We start from the raw sequence: 22972 nt of genomic DNA, 5'->3' as shown, positions 1-22972 counted from the left end.
TCCCAAAGGCTGAAACTGAGCTAAGAGCTGGGTCACACCTCGGAGGTGTGAAATAACTGGGGTGCGGCCCGGGGGTGGGGGGCCCGGGAAGCATCCGTGCGCCGCGGGGAGAGGGGTCCGGGTGCGGGGTCATCTCAGGAATTCTGGGTGCAGGTCTCAAGTCCTAGGAACGGCGGGGAAGGGGGAGGAGTTGTGCTGGGGTCACCCCCGCCCCGAGTTCTGGACCCCGGGGGAGGGGTTGCTGGGGGGGGAAACCCCGGCAGGATCGGGGCCGCTCCCGGGGCTCAGGCCCGCGTCTCCTCCTTGGTTTTGGTTTCCCCGCGTGGCCGTGCGCGGTGCGGGGATGGGGGCGCAGCCCCACCGCGGGCCCGGCCCCCCACCCTGGAGCTCGCAGGCATGCAGCCCCTGGCGGCTTATTGCTGAGGTGGAGTCGGAGCAGGGGGGTCCGGGCTGGGGGCTTGGGGGGGACATGCGGAGGGGGGGGTGCCCCAAGATGGAGTGGCAACATCCGGGCGTATTTACACGAGTGGGTGGGTGGGGTGCCCTATGGCTCATGGAGACCTGAGAAGGCATTTTGGGGGAGAGGGGGGTTGGAGCGGGCTGGAGGGGCCCCTCCGTTCTGCGGGCCAGGCGGGGGCGAGGCCCGGGCATCGGCTGGCGTCTCTTCTCGGGAGCCTATTAGTAATGACTTTGGGTTTTTTCTTTTGTTAAAAAAAAAAAATCAGCACAGACCTCGGCCCCACCTCGGGCCGTCCTCCGGACCCCCTCCTCCTCGGACCTTCCTCCCCCAGACCTCCTCCTCCTCGGGCCTTCCTCCTCCGCCCCCCGGACCCCCGCCGCCCGCCCGCGGGGTTAGAGGATGGAGGGCAGGGTGGGGGGCGCGCGGCGCGCGGCGCGCGGGGAGCCGGGCGGGGTGGCGAGCGGCGCCACGCGCAGGGACACCCCGCTCAGGCCCGCGATGCTGCTCAGGCTGCGGGATTTCTCGTAACCTGGGGAGGGCAGAGACATGAGGGGGAGAGGGCGGCAAGGAGAGAGGGCGGGGGGGGGGAGCAGCGAGGGACCCCAGGAGGGAGAAGAAGAGAGAGGGATGCAGGGGAGGGCGGGAGTCCCAGAGAAGGGGGGACAGTGGGACACAGGCGATGGAGAGAGAGAGAGCAGAGAACAGGAGTCAGAGCCTGCGCGGCGCGCGCGCGCGCGGGGAGGGGGGGCCCGGGCCTCCCCGCCCCGCCCCACCCAGCTCCCCTCGTCTGAGGCCAAAAGGGGGGGCAGCGAGGCGGGATGGTGGGCGGTGGGGCGCAGGGAGGCTGGTGGGATGCACGTGGGGAGCAGCCGGTGGAGAGGACTGGGGTGCCGGCGGGTGGGGCGCAGAGAAGGGAGCAGGGGCGGGGCGGGGGGGGGGGGGGACCTCCCGGCCAGCTTCCCAGGGCAGGTGTGCCAGGAGCTGGACCATCCGAAGACCGAGTGGATGGGTGGGTGGGCTTCTGCGCATGACCGGAAGGACGGCAGGACAGCTTGGGGTAGCCAAGGCCCAGGCTCAGTGGGTGTCACCTCTTGGGTTCCGCCAGTGTGTGAGTGTGTGTGGGGGGGATCTGGGCAGAGGTAAGGGGGCTGCCTGGAAGTGGGGTGCTGGCTTCAGGACATGGCCTGGGGTGTGGAAGCCCGGGGTCCTGTGATACCCCCTCCCAGCCATTCCCAATTGCTAACCTGGGGGGAAGGGACAGGGGGGACCCGAGGGTCTCGCGAGGTCTCAGGCGGTGACAAGAGCTGGGGACAGAAATACAGAGAGTCACGGCGGGTTGGGGGAGGGGGAATGATGGGGGACCCCCCAACACAGCCTCACTGTTGGGGGGATGGAGAAACGCCGGGATCTCTTCTTCCTCTCTGGTGTTTTCCGGGGTGCAGGAGAGCAGTGAAATGGGGGCGGCCAGAGACATCAAATATGGAAGGAGCTTCTGGGGTGGCTGGGGTGGGGTGGGGGGAAAACAAGGCAGGAGGAGGGAGGGCCGGAGAATGGGGGTGGGGGACAGGCCTGGGAGAGGAGGGGAAGTGGGGAGAGGAGGGGAGACTGGAAGGATCCCGGGCACTGGATTCAGTCAGCCCCTTCAGCTCCAGCCATGATTTGAGTTCAATGAATGGATTTTGGCATTGTAGGCAAGAGAAGCAGGGACCTCCCCTAAACCTCCCCCCACCCCCCCTGCTCCCAGCCTTCCCCACTCCTCTCCCCCCTCCATTCCAGCCGGGGCCCCTTAGACCCTGGGGTGGGGCAGAAAGGTTGGTAAAGATTGGGAGCAAGCAGGGAAAAGGGGGGGTGGTGAGATGAAATGGAGAATGATGGGGGAGGGGAGGGGAGCTGGAACAGAATCCTGAATCCTGCATTAGAAGAGGAAGCCTGGCTCCCGTGCCTGTCAAGCCCTCCCTAAACCTGGGGGGGGGGGGGTTGCCAGGCCGTCCACAGAGACACCCCAAGTTTCCCTATGGCATCACCTTAGCCTGGCAGGTCTTTGCATTCCTGAGGTGCAGCCCACAGATGTTGGTTGAGTGAGTGAGGGACAGAACCACCAGGTGGCTTCCGGTTATGATGACCATAAGCCTGAGGTCCAGGCTAGTTGGCTCTACCTGTAACCCCAGCTACTTAGGAGGCAGAGATTCTGAGGATCATGGTTGGAGGCCACCTTGGGTTCACCCTTCAGATTTCATGTCACCTCTTCAAAAAGACCCTTATATGAAATGACCAAAATATATTGATTGGGTTTTTTTCTGTTTCCTGTTTATTTTCTGCTTCCTCCAATCGGGAGTTGGCAGATCTGTCCAGCAAAGGGCCAGATAGTGAACTTGTTTGGCTATAGGGGCTGTATGACCGGGGTTACCAATATTCTCTTCTGCTATTGTGGTGTGACAGCCATGTGTCCCAAGTAAAGTTTTATTTACAAGAACAGCTGGCTGCAAGCTTGGGTCCCTTGGGCTGTCCCAACCTTTGCTCTAGACTAAACTATGGACAGGGAATCTTTCTCTGAACCCTCAAGAATCATGCCTGGGGCTGGCCCAGGGGTTCACACCTTTAATCCTAGCTACCAGGAAAACAGACAGGACAAAACCATGAACACTAAAACAATAAAAGGGCCAGGCACATGACTCAAGTGGTACAGCACCTGCTTAGCAATTAAGCGGACCTGGGTTTGATGCTCAGTAGGGCAAAGCCAGGCAAATGATTCTTTACTTAATAAACGGGTGGTGAGTTCCTGTGTGAACTTCCCAGGGCAGGCCAGGCTTGTGGCATGGATTCTAGAATGTTCCATCCTAGCAGTGGTAAACGCTGGACACTTCACCTCCTGCTCTCACCTCCCAGCCTCCTTGTCTTGACCCTGACTTCTCACTCTGCCTCCTCCAGCCTCATCCTCTCCTCCCATCTCATCCTCCACTCCAGCCTGTCCCTGCACTGCCCCTGCATAGTCCTGGCTCTGCCCGGCCTCTCTGGACTCCTGCACGAGGTCCCGGGCCCAAGCCTGGCCTTGTTCTATGGCACCCTTAGCTGGATCCCTGCACCCTCCCTCCTCTCCCCTCCCTGACCTCCTGTCTATGCATCTGCTCTACTCCCTGGGCAAAGGGTGGTAGGTGATGGGGCTCACCCCAACCTGTCCCTGGCTTCTGCACCCTGTTTTATTGGTTCACAAATGCAGATAGGGCAGAGGATTGGGTTGAGGATGGGGTCAGTCGCCAGGGCTGGGTGGTCCTGGGGGTGGGTGGGGTGCAGAAGTCTGGGTGCATCAGGGGTGGCGGGGTCTGGGTTAATCCTGGGTGGGTGGGGTCAGTGTCAGTGGGGGTCTTAGTCAGTGGGGGGGCGCATGTTCTCACAGGGGTTAGTCGGGAGGCAGGGAGAGTCAGGGGGTGCATGGTGGGGGGGCTACTTACCCCGGGGAGGGGTTGGTCCACTAGGGGGCTATCCAGGCTGCAGCGTTGGCGTTGAGGTCGGGTAAGAAGTTCAGGGGAGCTGGCTTATGCCAGTCTGGGGGGGGCATTGGGGGAGCCCCGGTGGTTGGAGGTGGGGAAGAGGCCGAGGGTGGGGGTGGGGGGGGAAATGGAGATGAAATAAAGACAGGTGAAGGGTCAGTGGCGAGGCGGGAAGTGGGTGAGGTGTGGGCTGAGGGGAGGGGAGCCCGGCACCCCCATCACTCCCCCCTCCGCCCTCTCCTCCCTCCCCTGGGCAGGGGAGAGAGGGAGGGTCCCCTGGGGCCCCTGGAGGCCCCCTCACCTTTCCGGATGGAGCCATCAGGCGACGGGGCGTAGTCGGTGAGGAGGAAGCAGGCCCGGTCTCTGCTGTAGCGGCCCCGGCTTCCAGGTGTGATGGGGCTCTTGTCCTCGGGGGACATGGCGGGCTGGTCGATGGCTGGGCAGTCCTCATGGGCCAGCGCGGCTGCCGCGGGGTCCCCATTGGGGCGAGGGTCTGCAGCCCCAAAGGTCAGACACAGACCCAAAGGAAAGAGGGAGGGAGGCAAAGTCATCAAGGGAAAGAGGGGGGAGGAGCGAGGGCCAGCCAGGTGTGGGCGCATGCATGTCATCCCAGCTACTCGGGAGGCAGAGGCAGGAGGATCTCCGGTTCCAGGCCAGCCTGGGCAAAGTTAGCAAGACCCTATCTCAAAAATAATAAAGAAGTTGGGCGCTGGTGGCTCACACTTGTAATCCTAGCTATTTAGGAGACTGAGATCTGAGGATCGAGGTTCAAAGCCAGCCCGGGCAGCAAAGGCCATGAGACTCTTATCTCCAATAAAACCACCAGAAAACCGGAAGTGGCACTGTGGCTCAAGTGGTAGAGCGCTTGCCTTGAGTTAAAGAGCGCAGGGACAGCGCCCAGGCCCAGAGTTCAGGCCTCATGACTGACAAAAAAGAAAGAAAAGAAAGATACCAAAAGGGCTGAGGGCATGGCTCAAATGGTGGGATGCTTGCCTGGAATGAGAGAGACCCTGGGTTTAGCCCCCAAAAATACAACTCTGAGAAGACCCTAGGGTAGGGCCTTGACAAGCAGAGGGTAGAAGGGCGTGAGTGGGGGTGCCCACTGGTTCTGGGGAGGGGAGGATTTCTGAGGATGGGTAGGGTGGACCTGGTGGTCAGGGATGGGTGGGCAGTGAGGCAGGGGAGGGGGGAGAGGGGCAGGTGGCCTGGAGGACAGCCGGGCCAGATGCTGGGAGGGTGGCAGGTGGAAGTGGAGCTGGCATGACCCGGGCAAGGTGCTGGGGTTTTGGACGTGACAGATTGGCAGTGGCATTTAGGGACAGGTGGGGGGCAGGTAGGGAGGTGCAGGAGGAGGGAGGGGCATGCAGGGGTCCCCTAGGCTCTGACTTGAGCTATTTTTACTGGTGTGAAACTGGATCAGCGGCCAAGGGAGTGAGATGGAGGCTGGCTGGCCCAGCTCCTTTGCTTGACCTACTTAAGGCCTGGGGGGGGGGCCGTGTCCTCCCCCCAACCACCCAAATGACTACCCTTGAGCTGCAGACCACCCCAGGGCTGCCCCTTGTCTCTCTGGCTTTCATCTCCTTCCAGCCACATCTGCAGTTCTCCTCGCATTCCCTCTGCAGGGCCCCACCACTCTGCGTGGCCAGGCCGCCCCAGCCTGTGACCCTCCCATCCCCAGGCCTCTGGCCCTTAGTGTCACGCATGTTCTCCAGGCTGGCCGCACTACCACTGCCTCCCGCTATATATCCCTCCCCATGTTCCTTCTATTCTCAGTGACTTCCTGCTGCCCTCGGTGCCACTTTTGTCCTCTTGGCTCTCAGCACAGTGCCAAAAGCTGCTCCTGATGCCAGCCTCGGTCTCTGGCCACCTGGGGCCGTATGAGCCCCTCTCAGTGTTCATTATTCCCCCCCACACTCTTCTGCCTCAACAGCCCCTGGGAACAGCTTAGCTCCAAGTCTCTCCAAAGGCAAACTCCAGGTCTCACCTTTCTGGCTGTCACCACCCTGGTTGCCTTTTTCCCCAATGATCACCAACCACCCCAGTCTCCCTGAACCTTACCAACCGTTCCTGAGACCCTCCCGCCCCTTCCCTCCTCCTACCCCCCCTTCCAGGCCCCCAGCCTCACCTGCCCTGTTGATTTCAATCACTTCCTCCTGAGCCAGGGGACAGGGTTCACCAGGAGCCGGCAGCGGAGGTAGCCCCATGATGCCCAGTCCCCCCGCACCTCCCCTGAGTAACCCCGGGTGTGTATGAGGCCCCGGAGGGTAGGCCCCAGCCACGGGGACCCCCATGGAGGGTGGAGTGATGGGGGGCGGGGGGCTGAGGCCACCACTGCTGCCATGGTGTGGAGGAGGTGGCGGTGGCGGCGGCGGGTCAGGCTTGCAGTAATTGGGCGAGCCCGGCTGCGGTGGGCGCGGGATGTGTTTGTTCTTTTTCTTGGGCAGCTTCTGCTTGGCCATGGCCAGCGAGTAGTACATGCCAAAGTTGTTGACGATGACAGGCACCGGCATGGCAATGGTCAGCACCCCCGCCAGGGCGCACAGTGCCCCGACCAGCATCCCTGACCATGTCTTGGGGTACATGTCCCCGTAGCCGAGCGTCGTCATGGTGACCACGGCCCACCAGAAGCCAATGGGGATGTTCTTGAAATAGGTGTGATTCGACCCCAGGATGTCATCAGGGTCGGCACCAATGCGCTCGGCGTAGTAGATCATGGTGGCGAAGATGAGGACGCCCAGGGCCAGGAAGATGATGAGAAGCAAAAACTCGTTGGTGCTGGCACGAAGCGTGTGGCCCAGTACCCGCAGCCCCACAAAGTGCCGTGTGAGCTTGAAGATGCGCAGGATGCGCACGAAGCGGACGACGCGCAGGAAGCCCAGCACGTCCTTGGCGGCCTTGGAGCTGAGGCCGGACAGGCCGACCTCCAGGTAGAAGGGGAGGATGGCCACGCAGTCGATGATGTTGAGGCTGCTCTTGAGAAACTCCACCTTGTCGGGGCAGAAGGTGATCCGCATGAGGAACTCGAAGGTGAACCACACCACACACACGCCCTCCACATAGGTGAGGAAGGGCTCCGTCTCCACCTCCACGTTGGTGATGTTCTCAGGTGGAGCCCCAGGGATCGGCGAGGCCTGTGTCACTGTCTTGTTGCTAATGTGGATGAAACCCTCATGGGTCTCCAGGCAGAAGGTGGTGATGGAGATGAGGATGAAGAACAGCGAGGCGAAGGCCACATACTGTGCACAGGACGGAGAGAAAGAGGTGACCCAGGCATCAGGTCCACCAGCATCTAAACCCGATCCCATGCTCCCGCCCCCAGTGTCCTGGGCAAGGCCCTGGGGAATGCGGATGTGCCAACGCTGAGTCACAAAAGTAGTCTGCAGGTCAGGGGCTAAACCTCCCTCCCCCCACCGCCAGACAAAAGGCCAGTGTGGCCCGTACTGTCTCTTTGCCACCCTTCCCAAGGTTCTGTCTTTGAGCTCCCAAGCAGAATGGAGGGCAGACTCTAAGAGCCTCTGGCTCATCTTGGCACTAGGGGAAGGGAAAGGGGACAGGGCAGCTGGAGAGGCAAAACCATGTGTTGGGAAGAAGTCAGGCTTGTACTTGGCTTCTAACCTGCCAAACTTGGGCAAATTCAAACTCTAAACCTCAAATTGTTTCTGGATCTGTTTGTCTGTGACGACTGTGGCCAGTTACCAGTGGCTCACGCCTATAACCCTAGTTACTCAGGAGGCTGAGATCTGGAGGATGGCAGTTTGAAGCCAACCAAGAGCAGAAAAGTCTGAAAGACTCCCTCTCCAATTAACTAACAAAATGCCAGATTAGAGGTATGACTCAAGTGGAAGAACACCAGACTTGGGGGGGGGAAGCCAAACAAGAGCTTTAGGCAGCACAAAATGCTGGGTGCAAAGGTCAGTACTGCCATACACCCCCCCACCCCCACACATGATTGTGAGGATTAAGTTTTGTTAAGTTGGGTATACAACTTGGCCCACCATGAGAAGGCCACGGGTCAGGAACCTGAGCTGGTGCAGGCACCGTGAGCGGGCAGAGGCCGGCAGAGGTCAGGCCGCCCTATCAGCCAAGGGCTGGGGAGGGGAGCAAGCTGGATGAGGCCCCAGGGTCCGCAGGACAGGGCAGGGTCAGGCTGCAGCAGGGGGGCGGCCACCCTGCAGGGGGAAGGCGGTTATAGTTATAGTTGAGAGCGAGGAGGAGAGACAGGGGGTTGAGCAGGGTCCAGGCTTTCGTGGGAAGCTGGGTAGACACCGGGGAGCTGGCAGGCCGGGCTCTAAGGACTACTAAGGTGTGGGAGTGGAGAACCAGTGTTGCTACACGGGCTGAGGTGTTGTCGCTTTGAGGGGGGCCAGGGGCCAGGCCTGGGGGGAGGAAGCCCAGGGTTGAAGGCCCCGGGCTTGCCGTGGAGCACGGCTAGGTGGAAGGGAGGAGGGACAGCGGGTCAGGGCCTGGGAGCGGGTGTGTTAAGACTCGGGTGGGAGGCCGGCTTTGGTCCCAGGTGCAGCCCCGACAAGGGGGCCCCGTCGAGGCGAGCCGGGCGGGGTCCGGTGGAGGCCCCCTCTGCAGCCCTCTCGGCTCTCCGCAGTGCCGTCCGCGCCCCGCCCCCTCCGCCGCGCGGCGCGGCTGCGGCACCGCAGTGGGGGCGGGCCGGGGGCGGGGCGCGGGCAGCACCGTGGACAGCGCCCGCCGCAGTGCGCAGCCGCAGTGGCCGTGCGCCGTCTCTCCGCCGGGGCCCGCTGAGCCGCGCGCAGCCGCAGAGCCGCCGCGTCCCGGCAGCAGGCCGCGGGCCAGGGCCTCCTTAACTCCTTCCCTCCCAGCGCCTGGGGGAAGGCACCGGTGGGCAGCCGCCGCGGGGCGCGGCGGCGGAGCTGGACGGCGGCCGGCTGGCTTCGCCTCCTCCTTTCCCCTCCCCGGCCAGAAGGGTGGGAGATCAAGAGTAAGGGGAGAGGGGCGGGGGGCTGCCCGGGACTCCCAGCCCTTAACCACCCCACGGGAGGCTGGCGAGTGCTTGGCACACTCGAGAAATGAAAACGCCTACTGTGAATTACCTGAAGGCCTCCCTTAGCGGTCCCGGACCCCCAGCCTGACCCACACATAAGGACTTCATCTCCCCCCCCCACTCAGCACCCCGCAATGGGGTCACTGCAGGGAGGGGCGCCCCAGGCGCGGGAGGGTGGGGGGAAGGCTGCTCTGAGCCTGAGAGGGCATCTAGGGCCACGTCCCTTCCGCACCTCTTCCTCCCCACCTCCCCCCACTCACCCCAAAATCTCGCTAACTCAGCTCTTCCCAGGGACTTAACTTCACGCAGTGCCCCGGCCCCCCCTCGCTCCCTCCCCTGGCGCGGACGCAGCACTGCGGCTCCGCGTCCTTCCCGGCCCAGGACGTGGCACGGTGAGGGGGGGGGAAGGGGGCCCAGCCAGCTCCTTGGGGTGTTTGGGCCTCCGGGAGACTACAAGGGGACCCTCAAGATCACACTTGTCCCCCCCCTCCTTCCAGTCCTCTCCCCGCATTTTCCTACTCACCCTCACACTGTGGACTAAGTGACAAGGAAGAAGTTAGGGGGAGAAAGGTTTAGGGGAGAAGGGGGGGGGGGTAAAGTTTCCGAAGCCTCGGGAACTTTTACAGGGAAATGGAGACACTTTCTGGGGAGGCGGGGTGGAGAACATGGACTCTTGAAGGGTTTGGGCCTGGAGGTGGACTCTTTCCCCCTGGCTTTGGGAAGGGGAAGCTTGAGGAGGGGAAGGGGAGAGACACGGGGTAGGTGGAAAGATACTCAGAGAGGGCAAAAGGATTGACGCTATTTTAAGACGTTTTTGAGCTGATGACTTGGACCGGGAGGGGGGAGGGGTGGTCCCAAGGCTTCAGGTGACAAAGTTTGGGAGGAGGACAGAGAGTCACTTGACAGACTTGGAAAAGAGACCTGGAGTTGTAGAAGTTGGGGGACGGGGGTAGGCTCCAGAGTATGGTGGGGTGTGCATTAGAATGGATGGCAGGAGGGAGCTTCCCCTGGGTGAGGACCTCTGCAGGACAAACTGGGTTCTGGAGGAAAGAATTGGGATGGGGGTAAATTACTGTTCTGGAAACATGAGGAGTGTGAAGGGCTTGTGGGGGGCATGGACACAAGAGGGGGCGGGAGGGAACTTCCAGGAGGGAAGGTGTCCCAAGACTCGTGGGGGGGGGGGAGGAGAAGTGTCCTGGCTAGAGAAACTGGCTTTGGGGTTCACAGAGGCCGAGGGCAGGGATCAGGGAGGTCTTCTGGGACTTTCCAGAGCAGAAGAAGGGATCAAAACCAGCCAAACTCGGAGAGATAGGTCTGGTGGGAGTTGGGGCCCAGGGAGAAAGGAGGGGGGCACTGAGAAAAGCTGAGAAAAATGAGTTTGAATATGGGACCTAGAGCGTCTGGGGCCGGGGAGCGGTGTGGATGGGCTCAGAGCTCTAAAAACGGAGGGGTGGGAGATATGTTCTACGGCGAGAGAGGGTTTTCTGGAGAAGCTTGGGAGACTCGGGAAGTTTCCAGAGGTCTGGGGCGCCCTGGAGCGGGCGGATGGGGTTTGGAAGGTGGGTTGGGGAGACCTCTTCAGAGGAGGACCAAGGAGAGGGGGTGGGCAGTGGAGGTCAGAGGGATGAGTTGGGGGAGATCAGAGTTCGGGGAGGGGAACCCCAAAGGGACTGGAAGTCCCACAGAGCCCGGAGGAGGGGACCCCAAGATCTCGCTCACCCTGGCCGCCCGCGACGAGTAGGGGTCCTCGAAGAGCGCCCACACGCGGGGCTGCCAGCGGCGCCACCACGTGCCGCCCGCGCCGCCCGCGCCCCCCGGCGGGCCCCCGGCGCCGCCGCCCGCGTCCTGGAAGCAGAGGCGCTTGAGCTCGCCGCCCGCGCCGTCCAGGCCGCCGCCGCCCGCGCCCGCCTCGTCGTCCAAGCCCGCGTCGCCCGCGCCCGCCGCGCCCCCGGCGTTGGCGGAGCCCGAGGAGTCCGGCGCCTCGAAGGAGTCGAGCGCCTCCTCGGCGTCGCGGTGCTGCCGGTAGGTCATCCAGCAGCAGGCCTCCACGTCGGTCTCGTCGATGCCCCAGAAGCCCAGCTCCTCCTCGAAGAGCGGCCCGCACACGTCGGCCGGGCAGTGCAGCTTGCCCGTGCGGTAGTAGTTGAGCACGTAGGCGAAGACGCCCGGGTGCCGGTCGAAGAAGAACTCGTCGGCGCCGGGGTCGTAGTCGAAGCGCGCCGCCGCCTCGGGCTCGGTCAGGCCGGCCAGCCGCGTCCCCGGCAGGGTGCGCAGCGTCGACCGGTACGTCTCATGGCGCACGCCGCCCACGTTGATCACGATCTTGCCGCTGTCGCCGCCGCCGCCGCCGTGCCGCCCCATGGCCGCCGCCGGCAGCCCGGGGCATGGCTCGGCGCGCCGGCCCCCGGGCCCGCGGGGTGCCGGGGGGCCCGCCGGGGACGCGGCGGGGCCGGGCTGCTCCGGCGACTGCGGTTGCGACTCCTGCTGCGGCGGCGACGGCGGCGGGAACGGCGGTGGCGGCGGCAGCGGGGACTCGGGCGGCTGCGGCGGAGGCGCCGGCTGCTGTTTGCTGGCCCCCTGGCGCCCGCGGAACGAGGAGACGCAGACTGAGCTCAGCATTGGACGGGGGGCGGGGCTGGAGGGGCGGGGCCGAGAGGGGGCGGGGTCCAGGGGGACGGACAGACCTGATTGGGTGGGAGGAGACGACGGATGGAGGGGGCGGGCCAGTGGGGGGAGAAGACAGGCACGATTGGGTGGGGGAGGAGCTAGCGTGTAGAGGGCGTGGCCTCTGTGGGGAGGCTCTGAACTGATTTGTCTGAGATGTGGGCGGGGCTAAATCCAGGAGATGAGGGGCTGGAACTGGGCGGGGCCACAACTAAGCTTATTGATTGGATCTTTGAGAGAACAGAACGGAGGGGCGGGGCGCCTAAGGAACGCTGAGGTTTGTCTGGCTCAGCGCTACCAGCAGGACGGAGAAAGCGGGGTAAGGTATGAGAGACCTTATAGAGCCTAAAAAAGGTACGGTAGGCCAACTGGCCGGGAAGGGTGGGACAACAATGGAAGAAGCCAATTTGGTTGGGTTGAGAAGGTGCAGAAAGAAACAAGACAGATCAATAGCCGGGACCTAAAGCCCCAGCAGGCAGGACCCAGTGTGGAGCAGGGCAGGTGGAGGGGCCGAGGCAGGTGGAGGGGCTCGAGCTGGGTTTACTTTGCCTGGATGGCCAGAGAGGGGGAAAAAAGTGTTGGTCGGGCCGGGGCAGTGAGGGAGAGGGTCTGAGCCAGGGCGGGAAGTGGAGATGGGTCCGTCCCTTGATGGGAAGCGGTAGGGGGAAGGGCTGAGTCCTAGAGGCTCTGCAAGAAGAAGAAACCTACAGTGCTGGATGGAGGGTAAGGACCTGGGACGGAAGGAAGGCTGGAACCGAGCCCTATGACCTAGGACCAGCGAAGTCTTAGGAGACAGAGGAAATGGAACAAAACCCGGACAAGGCGGATTGGAGGAACAAGGCAGGGGTGAATGCTGGTGAGGGGTGACCAGAGGAGACAGGCAGGCAGAGTTCCCGGAGCATCCACCGGCTGGAATGGAGAGTGGGGCGGGGTTAAGTGTCCAGGAGGCTGGGAGGGGGCGGGCAGTGGCGAGTTGGAGGCGGAGCCAGACGAAGGGACCGCCTCTGAACCCGCAGGCCCCGCCTCCAGGAGGGTGGACTTAGGCGCTGGGAAACTGCGCAGGCGCAAGGCTGGGCAGGGCCTGCAGCGGCGGCCCGGGCTGCGGTGGGAGGAGGCGCCTGTGGGAGTGAAGGGGGCGGGTCAGGGGGCTGCAGGCAGCGTCCCCGCAGCCTCCCGCCGCACCTGGCCGGCCACCCCCTTTTGCAGGTGCGGCTGCCGCTTCCCATCACCTTCCCATCCCATAGCCCCTCATGGTTCTCTCTCTCCCCCCCAATCTGTCCCATCGCCTTGGCCCCCACTTCTTGGAGTTTCTGGCTCTGCTCCCTGTCTCTCTCTGGGTGTCTCAATCTGTCACCGTCCTTCAGGTCCTGGACCAATTTCCCTCCCCCAGCCGTGGCTCTGCACACTTCCCCCAGTCCCTTTCTCCTAGTCTCTGCCCCACTGGGAGGGGTGAGCCTCTCGGCTCGCCCCCCCCCCCCGGGTCTTTCATCCTCTCTCCAGATCTCTGTCCCCCTCTCACTGGGTCTCCTCTCTGTCACCCTTTTCAGAGTATCTCTACGCACTTTCTCTCTCTCCTTTTCTTATTCTTTCTATATCTGTCCTCTCTTGGGTTTCTCTTCCCTTATGTCCCCCACGCCTCTGAGCCTCTTTTTCCGAGTCTCCCCTTTCCCTGGGTCTCTGTCCCATTCTCTCAGCCTCCGCCCCCCTGCCCTCTCCCCCCCCCCCCCCCCCGGCCCTATCCTGGCAGGAAAGGAGGCTGCGTCACTGCAGAGAGCTGCAGAAGTGAGGTCCATCCTACAGACCAAGGAGTAAGTTCCCTCACTCCCCAGGCCCTGGGCTCTTCCACTGTCCCTAAAAGTACGCGATCCTCCTCAGGCTGCCCGCCCCCCCCCAGTCTCTACTAGTACCCACCAATGCAGAGAAAAGAGTTTGGCACTTTCTGCCCCTCTCAACCCCCAAATTCTGCTGTGATCCCCGGACAGAAGTAATCCTGAGGTGAGGGGCAGTGTGGATGTTGAGGAAGGCTCCAGGGCCAGTGGAAGCCTCACGTGGACTGAACCGGGGGGGGGGGGGGGGGGGCGGAGGGGAGGGTGCCAGGTAGGCTGTAGGAGCTAGTAGTAGGGGCTGGGGTAAGGACCTAAGTCACCATGCTGCTTACACCCCACCCTCTGCCCCTACTTTCTGCTTTTGACAGCAGTCAGGTACAGGCATGGGATGCAGTTACCAAATCAGCATTTTTTGGCAGAGGTCAGAAGGTGTGGGAGAAGGTAGGGGCTGGTGTGGAGAGGGAGCTGGAAAAGGGTGAGCCTGGGTGAGACACGGGTTGAGGCCTGGAGAGACAAAGGAGAGGCCTCCAGCAGGAGGTAAGTCAAGGATGGTCCAGACTCCTCAGTTCTGGGGACTGTGGATGCCATGGCCTGGATGGGGGTACGTGGCAAAAGGGTTTAGAGCCTGGATCGTCCATCCCTCCATCAAAAACAGTGGGGTTTGCAGGGAGAAGCTGGGGCTCAGACTACCGGACACCCAGCTCTACTCAGGAGCCAGAGGGAACAGACTCCATATTTGACAAGACACCAGAAGAGGCGAATGGCTGTCCACTTCTTCAGAGCCTTCCCTTCCCCAATCCATCCTTTCCCCGGACACTCAAGAGTCTATGGACTCCGAACATGGAGTCCATAGTTCTCTACACTCCCTCCTCCCTCCCTTCCCGAGGCCCTCCATAGGAAGCGTGGAGAAGGACTACCTCCCCATCCTGAATTTCTACTGTTCCTCCACCCCATGCCCATCAGTTCTAATCCGGAAGGGGAGTTTCACTACAATCGAAAATATGGGGACTCTCTGCCTGAGTTCCTTGCCGCCCCCCCCCCCCCCCCCCCCCCCCCCCCCCCCCCCCCGCCCCGGGACCTTCCAGTATCTCAGCCCTCAAAGCTCAGAATGTAGGGGGACCTCTCCGACGTAATCTTTGAGTCCCAGTCTCCCAAACTGGGATTTGGGGTGCCTTGCCACCCAGGGACCTGAGCCTCAGCTCCCTCCCCCATACTCACTCCAGGTCCAGGCGAGGCAGGGATGGGGGATCCCAGGCTTGCGAAGGGGGGGAGGGGTGACCCAGCCTTGGCAGCGCTGGGCAGCAAGAGATTGCGGAGGGGTGAGTGACATCATCGCCGGAGGAGGAGCAGCACCGCTTCCCCCAACCTTGGTGGGGGGAGTTATTCAAGCTCCGCCTTGATGAAGGACCCAGGGGTCCTAGAATCCCACGGGAGAACAGAGGAGGTCCGCAAGAATGGAAACCACTTTCTTAGCACAAGGTTCAGAAATCCTTTACCGCTTCCAGGAAAGTTCCCCCCCCTTACACACACACTGCCACCTGTCGCTGTTGTCGCGACCTGTCGCCTCCAACGCTTGTTGTGGCTGCACCCGCCCCCGCCAGAACGGGAACATAGTGAGGACTACAAGACCCGTGATGCTCTACGGTGAGGGCGCCTTTAACTAGAGGCTGGGAAGGCCTGGGGCTTCATGGGATTGGTAGTAAGAACCCTTCACTGGAGCGACTCTTTTAGAATGGAACAGGATGATGGCCTTCTCCCCTCCCCCTTCTTCAGCTCTCGGGATCTGAATACTAATTTTTCCTCTTCAAGAAACATGTGCTCTGTATATACAGGGAACTCAAGAAACTAATCCCTCCCAAACCTAACAAACCAATTACTAAATGGGCAAGGGAACTAAAGAGGGACTTCTCAAATGAAGAAATAAAAATGGCAAAGAAACACATGAGGAAATGTTCATCATCCCTGGTGGTGAAGGAAATGCAAATAAAGACAACCCTGAGATACCACCTTACCCCAGTCAGAATGTCCCACATCCACAAATCAGCCAACGACAAATGCTGGAGGGGATGTGGAGAAAGAGGAACCCTATTACACTGCTGGTGGGAATGTACACTTATACAACCACTTTGGAAAGCAGTCTGGAGGGTCCTTAGAAAGCTAAAGATTGACCTCCCTTACGACCCAGTCATACCACTTCTAGGCATCTACCCTGAACAACAGGAACCAATATACAAGGACACGTGCACCTCCATGTTTATTGCAGCACTGTTCGCAATAGCTAGGATATGGAAACAACCTAGGTGCCCCACCACAGATGAATGGATCCAAAAATTGTGGTATCTATACACAATGGAATATTATGCAGCCATTAGAAATGACAAAATAATGGCATTTGCAGGGAAATGGATGGAGCTAGAAGGAATCATGTTGAGCGAGGTAAGCCAAGAACGAAGAGACAAACGGTACATGGTCTCCCTCATAAGTGGATGCTAAATCCAAAAGGTTAGTGATACGACAAAACTAACAGGACTTAAGAAACAAAGAACTCCCGCTCATCTGGTTGAACCACTACTAAATATCCTCATGCTGCTGATCACAAATATGGTATATAACATGTGAACACTGTTATATATTACAGACTGTGGTAGACAATTTGCTCCAGGGAAGTTAGAATGAACTTGTGACTTTGAAATCATGTAATCATTTAATCACAATCAAAAAAAAAAAAAAGAACCTCGGGGAAGGGAGGGAGGGAGGGGATGGTAGGGGGAAAACAATGGAGGGGGTAACAATGTTCAAGAGGAAGTGTACTCATAACCTCACTCATGTAACTGTGACCCTCTGTATAGTAGCTTTACAATAAAAAAAAAAAAAAAAAAAGAAATAAAGCAGAGAATAAAGAAATGGAAAAAAAAAAAAAAAAAAAAAAAAAAAAAAAAAGAAACATGTGCTTACAAGAAGAAACTCCGGCAGGTTCATTCAATGAAAATAGTAGATATTTACTGAGCAGATGCAACCCGGCGCGCATGTGCTTAGCCTGGGCGCTCCCGAGGGGAGACGGGGGTCGGGCGGGGGGAGGGGGGGCGCGAACTACGCGTGCGCATTTCCGCCTCGCCGCTGCGCCTCGCGAGAACGCGCGCGCGCGAGGCCTACGCGGGCTCCCGCGTTCGAGTCCCCGCGATCGAAGACAGCCAGGTAGGTCCCCAGGAAGACGTCGCCGAGGATCCAGAGGGGACCTGCAGGCGGAGGCACATCCAAGGCCTGGAAGCCAGACAAGCAGAGGCGGAAGCCACCCTGAGAAATCTGCAAGATGAAGAGAGGAGGCTGCTCAGCGACCCTGGGGCCACACCAGAAATGCTTGTAGGCCAGGCATGGTGGATCCCTCCTGTAATCACTGACCCAGGAGGCTGAGGAAGAAGGATGCAGAGTTTGGAACTAGCCTGGGCTAACAGGACCGGACCCCCCCCCCCCAACCCTAGCTGGGCCTTATGAAGCTCTGCTCCCAGATCCAGCCTGCAAGCTCAGTCATCATGGAGGCCACTTACTTGGATGACATAGTCCTGGGCTGTGAGGTTAAACCAGGCCCCACCAAGGAGGAAGGAGACAGGGGGGAGCACTGGGACCCTGGAGCAGTGAATGAGGTACTAGGGGAGAAGAAGAAGCCGTGAAAGTAGGAGGTTCCTGTTTTGCTCCAGTTCCTCTGGCTCCCCAGTATCCTAGGGGAATGTCCCAGACTTGTCCCTTAAGTCTCTCATTGAGTCTTCAATAATTCTCGCCCTAATTCTCACCCTGTTTGCCATCTATTGAAACTGTATGCTTTTCCTAAGAAACTTTACTACTACCTGGAAGGGAGACCTACTTCTTAAAGAAAAAAACAAAAACTACTTTTCTGTGATTGCCAGTACTGGTGCTTGAACTCATAGCCTTGTGCTCTTGCTTGGTTCTTAGCTGATTCACTGAAGAAGCCCAGTCTGGCTGGCTTTGAACTGTGATCCTCAGATCTCAGCCTCCTGAGTAGCTAGGATGACAGGCGTGAGTCACCAGAGCCTTCATTCTTTTTTTTTTTTTGGTTGGCCATGGGGCTTGAACTCTGGGCCTGGGCGCTGTCCTTCAGCTCTTCAGCTCAAGGCTAGTGCTCTACCACTTGAGCTACAGCGCCACTTCCGGTTTTCTGGTGGTTTATTGGAGATAGGATAGGTTTCTCCTGCCCGGGCTGGCTTTGAACTGCGATCCTCAGATCTCAGCCTCCTGAGTAGCTAGGATTACAGGCGTGAGCCACTAGCGCCCGGCAGAGCCTTCATTCTTAACCAACCCTCTCCCATCACTACTCCCAAGTCACTCAGCACAGATCCTGGGATGTGTCCTTGCTTCCTCTTATTATCCTCACAGATCTATCCTCTCTTCAGACACCCACCAGCTACTTGCTTTCCACCCTCAAGCCCCTACATCCTGTCCTGTGACTGCCATCAGCTTCTCCCATCCCACGCCCACCACAGCTGGTCCTAACCTGCCCTGTGAAGAGAGGAAATCCCCCAATGGTGGCATGCAGGGTGTGGATCTCCTCACTGGGCCCTGTGATGAGGGAGGTTCCTGTGTCCAGGATGGCAGCACAGCCCTGGGCACACAGAGTCAGCCCTGTGCCCACCTGCACACTGAGGAGGAGAAGGGACTCTCGTTAGAGGCAGGGTCCTAGAGCTCCAGCCCCCCAGCTCCAGATCAGGAGGCCAAGGTGCTCACCGCTGCATGCGGATCTGCCAGTAAGTGGGCTTCGTGATAGGTATGAAGGTGAGGGGTGGGACGTAGTGATCTGGGTCTGAGCCCCCCAGGACCAGTTCTCCTCCATCTTCCCCTTCAGGGTCCCTGAAAGGACAGGAAACTGTGATGTCACCAGCATTTCTCCTTTCCCTCCCAAGAGGACCCAGGGATGGGACGTCATGCCCACTGGTTGTTCTGGGTCCTAGATGGGGTAATGGGGTAGTTCTGGGCCTAGATGGGCCTGAAAGGAGGAATGGAGAGAAGAGAAATTAACCTCCTCCTCCTCCCTCGCCCCCTCCTCCTCCTCCTCCCCCTCCTCCCTTCCTCCTTCCCCTCTCCTCCTCCTCCTCCTGCTCCTCCTGCTCCTCCTCCTCCTCTCTGGACCTGGGGCTTGAACTCAGGGCCTGGGAACTATCTTAGTTTTTGCACTCAAAGATGGCATTCAGCTATTTGAGCCACAGTACCACTTCCAGTGTTTTCTGTGTAGTTTATTGGGGATAAGAGTCTCTAGGACTTTCCTGCCCAGGCTGGCTTTGAACCTTGATCCTCAGATCTCAGCTTCCTAAATAGCTAGGATTATAGGCAAGAGCCACGGGTGCCTAGCTCAAGAGAGGAGTTCTAAGAGGAGGACTTGACTGTGTTTTCCTGTCTGACTTTGAACCGTAGTGTCCTTTAGTATGTCCTGAGTTGGCAGCCCTGGGGACCTTCTAAAGGAGGTCAGGTGTATTTACCTTGGGTAAGTGGTTTCTTGAATGGATATGGAAACTTCCTGTATGTCGTTTTCCTGACTGGAGGTGGGGCTTCCTGCACTGGGTAAGATTTCCAGTAGGGGACAGCTCTTCCTTCCTGGAGCCCACTGTAGGGGACACCCCACCCCCGCCCCAGTACCTGTTGAGGTAAAAGGAGAAGACTGGCTTCTTCAGGAGCCCTTGCTTCACCAGAGCGTCCAGTGGGGGTTGAACTCCTCCAACCGCCAGACTGGGGAAACCGAGGCCCAGAATCCCATCAAAGTGGCCCAAAGTGAAGACGATACTGGGTTGCCACAGAGCCTCTCCAAAAGTCACCGATGCTCCTGCGATCCCCCCAATCTAGAGGAAGGCAGAAGGGGGGAAAAACCCACAGTGGCTGCTGAGAGAACACTTCTCACATTTTCCTGAGAAGCCCCGAATTAAGGCGCAAAAGAAAGGTTTGGAGGCTTCTGCCACAGGCCTCACCTACCTAGGAAAATGTCTGGCTGCCAGAGAAGCCACGCCCCCTATCAAGGAAGCCTGCCTTCTTGTTGGCCACGCCCAGCACTCAAGTGGCCCCGCCCCCTGAAGCTCCACCCTTGACAGCCCCCCTCTGCTACAGGTGGCCCTGCCCATCACGGTGAAGCCCCGCCCCTTTCACAGCGGCCCCGCCCCCTGCACCAGAGGCTCCCAGACTTTAGAGGTCGCCTCAATTCCCGGGTTTAGGGGCTTGGAGGAACGCACAGTCAGCTTGTCCTCACTCAGGATCCCGTCCAGCCGCCCCGTCCCATACTGAATGGCAAACTTGGTCCCATTGGGCCGGAAGGAGCTGGAGGCTTTGGCATCGAATCGGCGGTGGAACCCTAAATCAGATCCCGGGGGTGTGACCGGGGACTGAAGCCTCCCCACCCCCAGGCCTCCTGAGAGGTCATCGGTGAGCTCAGGCTGGTACCCGCTCCGTCCCCCCCATCGGGCCTGCGCCCCTGGCTCACAGCAGGGCAGGCTGAAGAAAGAGCAGGTCCTGGACGGGACCCAGAAGTTCGAGGAGCCGGTGTCGAAGACCACAGAGAAGTTTTGTGGGGGCGTCCCCAGCCCGATCTCCCCGAAGTACTGGGCCTGTGGCACAAGAGGATGCGGGGTGAAGGGCAAGTGTGACCTGCGGGCCTAGGGGTCGGGGGCTGCGGCGCTGCGGCTCACGTTCATGTAGTTGGAGAGAGACACCAAGGTGGGCTTGTCCCTAGGGGCCGGGCCCCCCAGCCCCAGGGCCGCCGCTGCCCAGCCCCAGGCTCTGGGTGGGTTCAGGGTCCTGGGTCCAGGAGGCATTCTGCGAAGAGGGACCCTGGAAGGAAAGAGCAAGTTGAGAGCGAGGAGCCTTACCCTTCCTGGGGACCCTCGGCAGAAGATGGCCCAGCCAGGCAAGGTAGCAGCCCCCACCCCCCCTTGGCTGACATTGCCCAGAAGGCCGCTGTAACAACCTTCCGCTTAATGTCCATCTATGTTTAATTAATTCTGAAGACAGGAATCCCCAAGATTCAGAGGAGCAACCTCCCCCCCATACCAAATTCATCCCCCCCTAAGCTATTCCCAAGGAATTCCCAAGGTGCTCCCTAGTCCAGTCCTGATGACAACTCTAGGCTGAAGAACCTTCTAGGCTCTGCTTCGCATGGTGGGGCTCCTTTCCCCTCCACTTGGAAAGCAGTGGGTGTGCCAAGACACCGCTCCCACTGGACACCCGAGGACTCCACATCAAGATTCTGAAATCATAGGATCTCTGGGAGCCAGGAAAATGTGTCTGTCAATAACTCGGAAAGAAAGCAAGTTTTTCCAAGAGAAAAATACCAACAAGTGAGATGTGAAAGTTTCTAACTTCTCTACACACCACCCCTCCACACCTATAAATAAAAGACAAACCAAGGCTGGGAATGGGTTTAGTGGTAGAGTGCTTGTCTAGCAAGCATGAAGCCCTGGGTTCAATTCCTCAGTACCACATACACAGAAAAAGCTGGAAGTGGTACTGTGGCTCAAGAGGTAGAGTGCTCATCCTTGAGCTGAAATGCTCCGGGACAGTGCCTAGGCCCAAGTCTCCAAACAAGAACAGCATCTACATATATGTATGTGTGTGAAAACAAACTCTGGTGTGGCTCAGGTGGTAGAATAACACCAGCCTTCAGTGTAAAAGCTGAGGATCAGTGCTCAAGCCCTGAGTTCAAGTCCCAGTATTGGCACAGTATGAGTAAAACCACCTGAACCTGAAACAGAGGATGTTGTACCAAATTCCTTGTGAAGATTCCACATTGGTGACAAGTTAACTGTCCCCTGAGCAGCAAGCCACTAGGGGATGCATGCAAATGAAAGGGCAGGCCTATGCAAATGAGGGCAGGTGTATTCAAATGAAGGGGCAGGCACATGCAAATGGAGGTTGGGCAGGACTGGACCCTTGAGCTGAGTGTTTGCCAACCCTGGTCCAGAGAGCTGTACAAACTCAAACCTCTGAACTTCCTAGTGGGCAGGTGGGATGAGGGGCTGGCAAGTGCCAGCCTCAGACATTCTAAAACACTCTGTTCTTCCCTTTATTGAGGAAATGGCCACAGTGGATTGGGTTCAAAAGGTTGATTAGCAAACATCTCATGCCAGGAGTATTTTGTACCTGCCCTGCAGGCTTGGCACCCTTCCCCAACCCAGGATGTGGTCTGGAGAGGCCAGAAATGAAATGTGGACACATTTACCAGTTTCCCAGTAAGCTCCCCCCTTCCATTCAAGAGCTGAGAAATGAGGAAGAGGAGGGGAGAGATTGGGGGAGGCACCCAGAGCAAGAGGGGGTGGTTCTCAAAACTTTTTCTTTGCCTACTGTGGTTATGACGATTGAAACAGGGTCGCCAGCATGCCAGGCAGGTGCTTTACCAGTTGAACATGGCCCTCAGTCCTTTTTACTGTCTTTTTGTTGTTGGAGGTCATTGGGTTTGAACTCAGGGCCTGGGCACTGTGCTTGAGCTTTTGTGCTCAAGGTTAGTACTCTACCACTTGGAGCCACAGCTCCACTTCTGGTTTTCTGGTGGTCAATTGGAAATAAGCATCTCACAGACTTTCCTGCTCTGGCTGGCTTCAACCTGTGATCCTCATATCTCATCCTCCTGAGTAGCTAGGATTATAGGCTTGAGCCATTGGTATTGCCATTTACTGTCACTTTAAAAAGTAGGATCTTTGATGTTTGCCCACGTAAATGTGGGCAAAGTCATGTTAACACTCCTCATCTTAGCTGGGATGATAGGCATCACTGCACCCAGTTGATTAGTTAAGATGGGATCTAGCTAGCTTGCCTCCATTTGAGATTCTCCTGACCTCAGCCTCCCAAGTAGCTAGAATGACAGGTCTGAGCCACTGTGTCCAGGTGGTTTTACTTCCCCCACTTTTTTTTTTTTTGATACAGGTTCTTGCTAACTTTACCCTAGTTAGGCTTGAACTCAAGATCTTGCTGCCTCCAGTTCAAAGTTGCCTGTAATCCAGTCTCTGGGATTACAGGTACGTACTACCTTTCCCAGCCTACTATGGGGGAAAGGGTCTTAGGATCTGTTATGTTGGGGGTAGGGGTCACCATACCGGATCAGCGAGGCCTGTGTGGGATCCAAGTTCAGCAGCAGCAGGAGTGGTGACAGCAGCAGCAATGGTGACATCTCTGGGGGTCTGGGAGTGGCCCTTGTGTGCCTGTGGCTTCCCTTCTTTACCCTGAGGCTCTGCTCTCTTTGCACCCCACTAGCAGGTTTCAGAGATGACCAGAGCCTCTGAGAGAATGGTGTTTACAGATTTTGCGCTGAGCACTTTTAATGGACAGCCAGAAGCCGTTCCCCCATGTCCTGGAGGGTCACTTCCCTTAGAGAGGCAGGGCTGGGACCTCTTCAACCCTCGCTGCACCCCCAGTCCCCCACCTTCTTTGAACCTCTACAAAAGGAGGCTCTGCCACTTTTAATTTGAAGTTTCACTTCAGTTTTCTGAGACTCATTAACCACAAGTGTTTTCTTGGGCCTCTTCAAAGGCAGAGG

At 59.0% G+C, this 22972-nt stretch overlaps 2 protein-coding genes across 9 annotated transcripts; both read right to left on the bottom strand.

Moving 5' to 3' along the window:
* Positions 1-852: 852 nt before the first annotated feature.
* On the bottom strand, positions 853-11711 carry Kcnc3 (potassium voltage-gated channel subfamily C member 3). Of its 8 annotated transcripts, none has more exons than XM_042700130.1 (5): positions 10682-11581; positions 6074-7184; positions 5419-5421; positions 4250-4441; positions 853-989 (listed from the first exon to the last, which is right to left on the bottom strand). In XM_042700130.1, the coding sequence occupies exons 1-5, from the start codon at positions 11579-11581 to the stop codon at positions 853-855; spliced, it is 2343 nt and encodes a 780-aa protein (XP_042556064.1). The 8 variants fall into 8 exon arrangements, with proteins under 8 accessions (XP_042556064.1, XP_042556065.1, XP_042556072.1 ...); XM_042700138.1 differs by lacking the exon at positions 853-989 and adding an exon at positions 1481-1764 and having other exon boundaries at positions 10682-11711; XM_042700133.1 differs by lacking the exon at positions 853-989 and adding an exon at positions 1779-1961.
* A 4697-nt stretch (positions 11712-16408) lies between these two features.
* On the bottom strand, positions 16409-22793 carry Napsa (napsin A aspartic peptidase). The gene is made up of 9 exons (XM_042700156.1): positions 22533-22793; positions 20133-20274; positions 19928-20051; positions 19680-19798; positions 19096-19295; positions 18190-18312; positions 17960-18104; positions 16998-17096; positions 16409-16755 (listed from the first exon to the last, which is right to left on the bottom strand). Exons 1-9 carry the CDS (start codon positions 22604-22606, stop codon positions 16543-16545), a joined length of 1239 nt encoding a protein of 412 aa, XP_042556090.1. The 5' UTR covers positions 22607-22793; the 3' UTR covers positions 16409-16542.
* Positions 22794-22972: the final 179 nt, after the last annotated feature.

Source organism: Dipodomys spectabilis, unplaced genomic scaffold (assembly GCF_019054845.1).
Source record: "Dipodomys spectabilis isolate Male_0828 unplaced genomic scaffold, ASM1905484v1 ptg000266l, whole genome shotgun sequence".
Classification (NCBI taxonomy): Eukaryota; Metazoa; Chordata; class Mammalia; order Rodentia; family Heteromyidae; genus Dipodomys; species Dipodomys spectabilis.
Note: the sequence above shows the minus strand (reverse complement) of the source record. Positions and strands in the feature narration are given on the sequence as shown.

Bases quoted from the DNA above. Each gene is read 5' to 3' on its own strand.
- Napsa (XM_042700156.1), bottom strand. From the start codon at position 22,606: ATGTCACCATTGCTGCTGCTGTCACCACTCCTGCTGCTGCTGAACTTG. The intron at 17,097-17,959 runs GTTAGGACCAGC...CTTCTCCCCTAG, and splicing joins TTCCTCTCTTCACAGGGCAG to TACCTCATTCACTGCTCCAG. The intron at 16,756-16,997 runs GTAAGTGGCCTC...TTCATCTTGCAG, and splicing joins CCCAGGACTATGTCATCCAA to ATTTCTCAGGGTGGCTTCCG.
- Kcnc3 (XM_042700132.1), bottom strand. From the start codon at position 11,581: ATGCTGAGCTCAGTCTGCGTCTCCTCGTTCCGCGGGCGCCAGGGGGCC. The intron at 7,185-10,681 runs GTGAGCGAGATC...TCCTGTGCACAG, and splicing joins ACTCGTCGCGGGCGGCCAGG to TATGTGGCCTTCGCCTCGCT. The intron at 4,034-4,249 runs GTGAGGGGGCCT...CCCCACCTCCAA, and splicing joins TGATGGCTCCATCCGGAAAG to CCACCGGGGCTCCCCCAATG.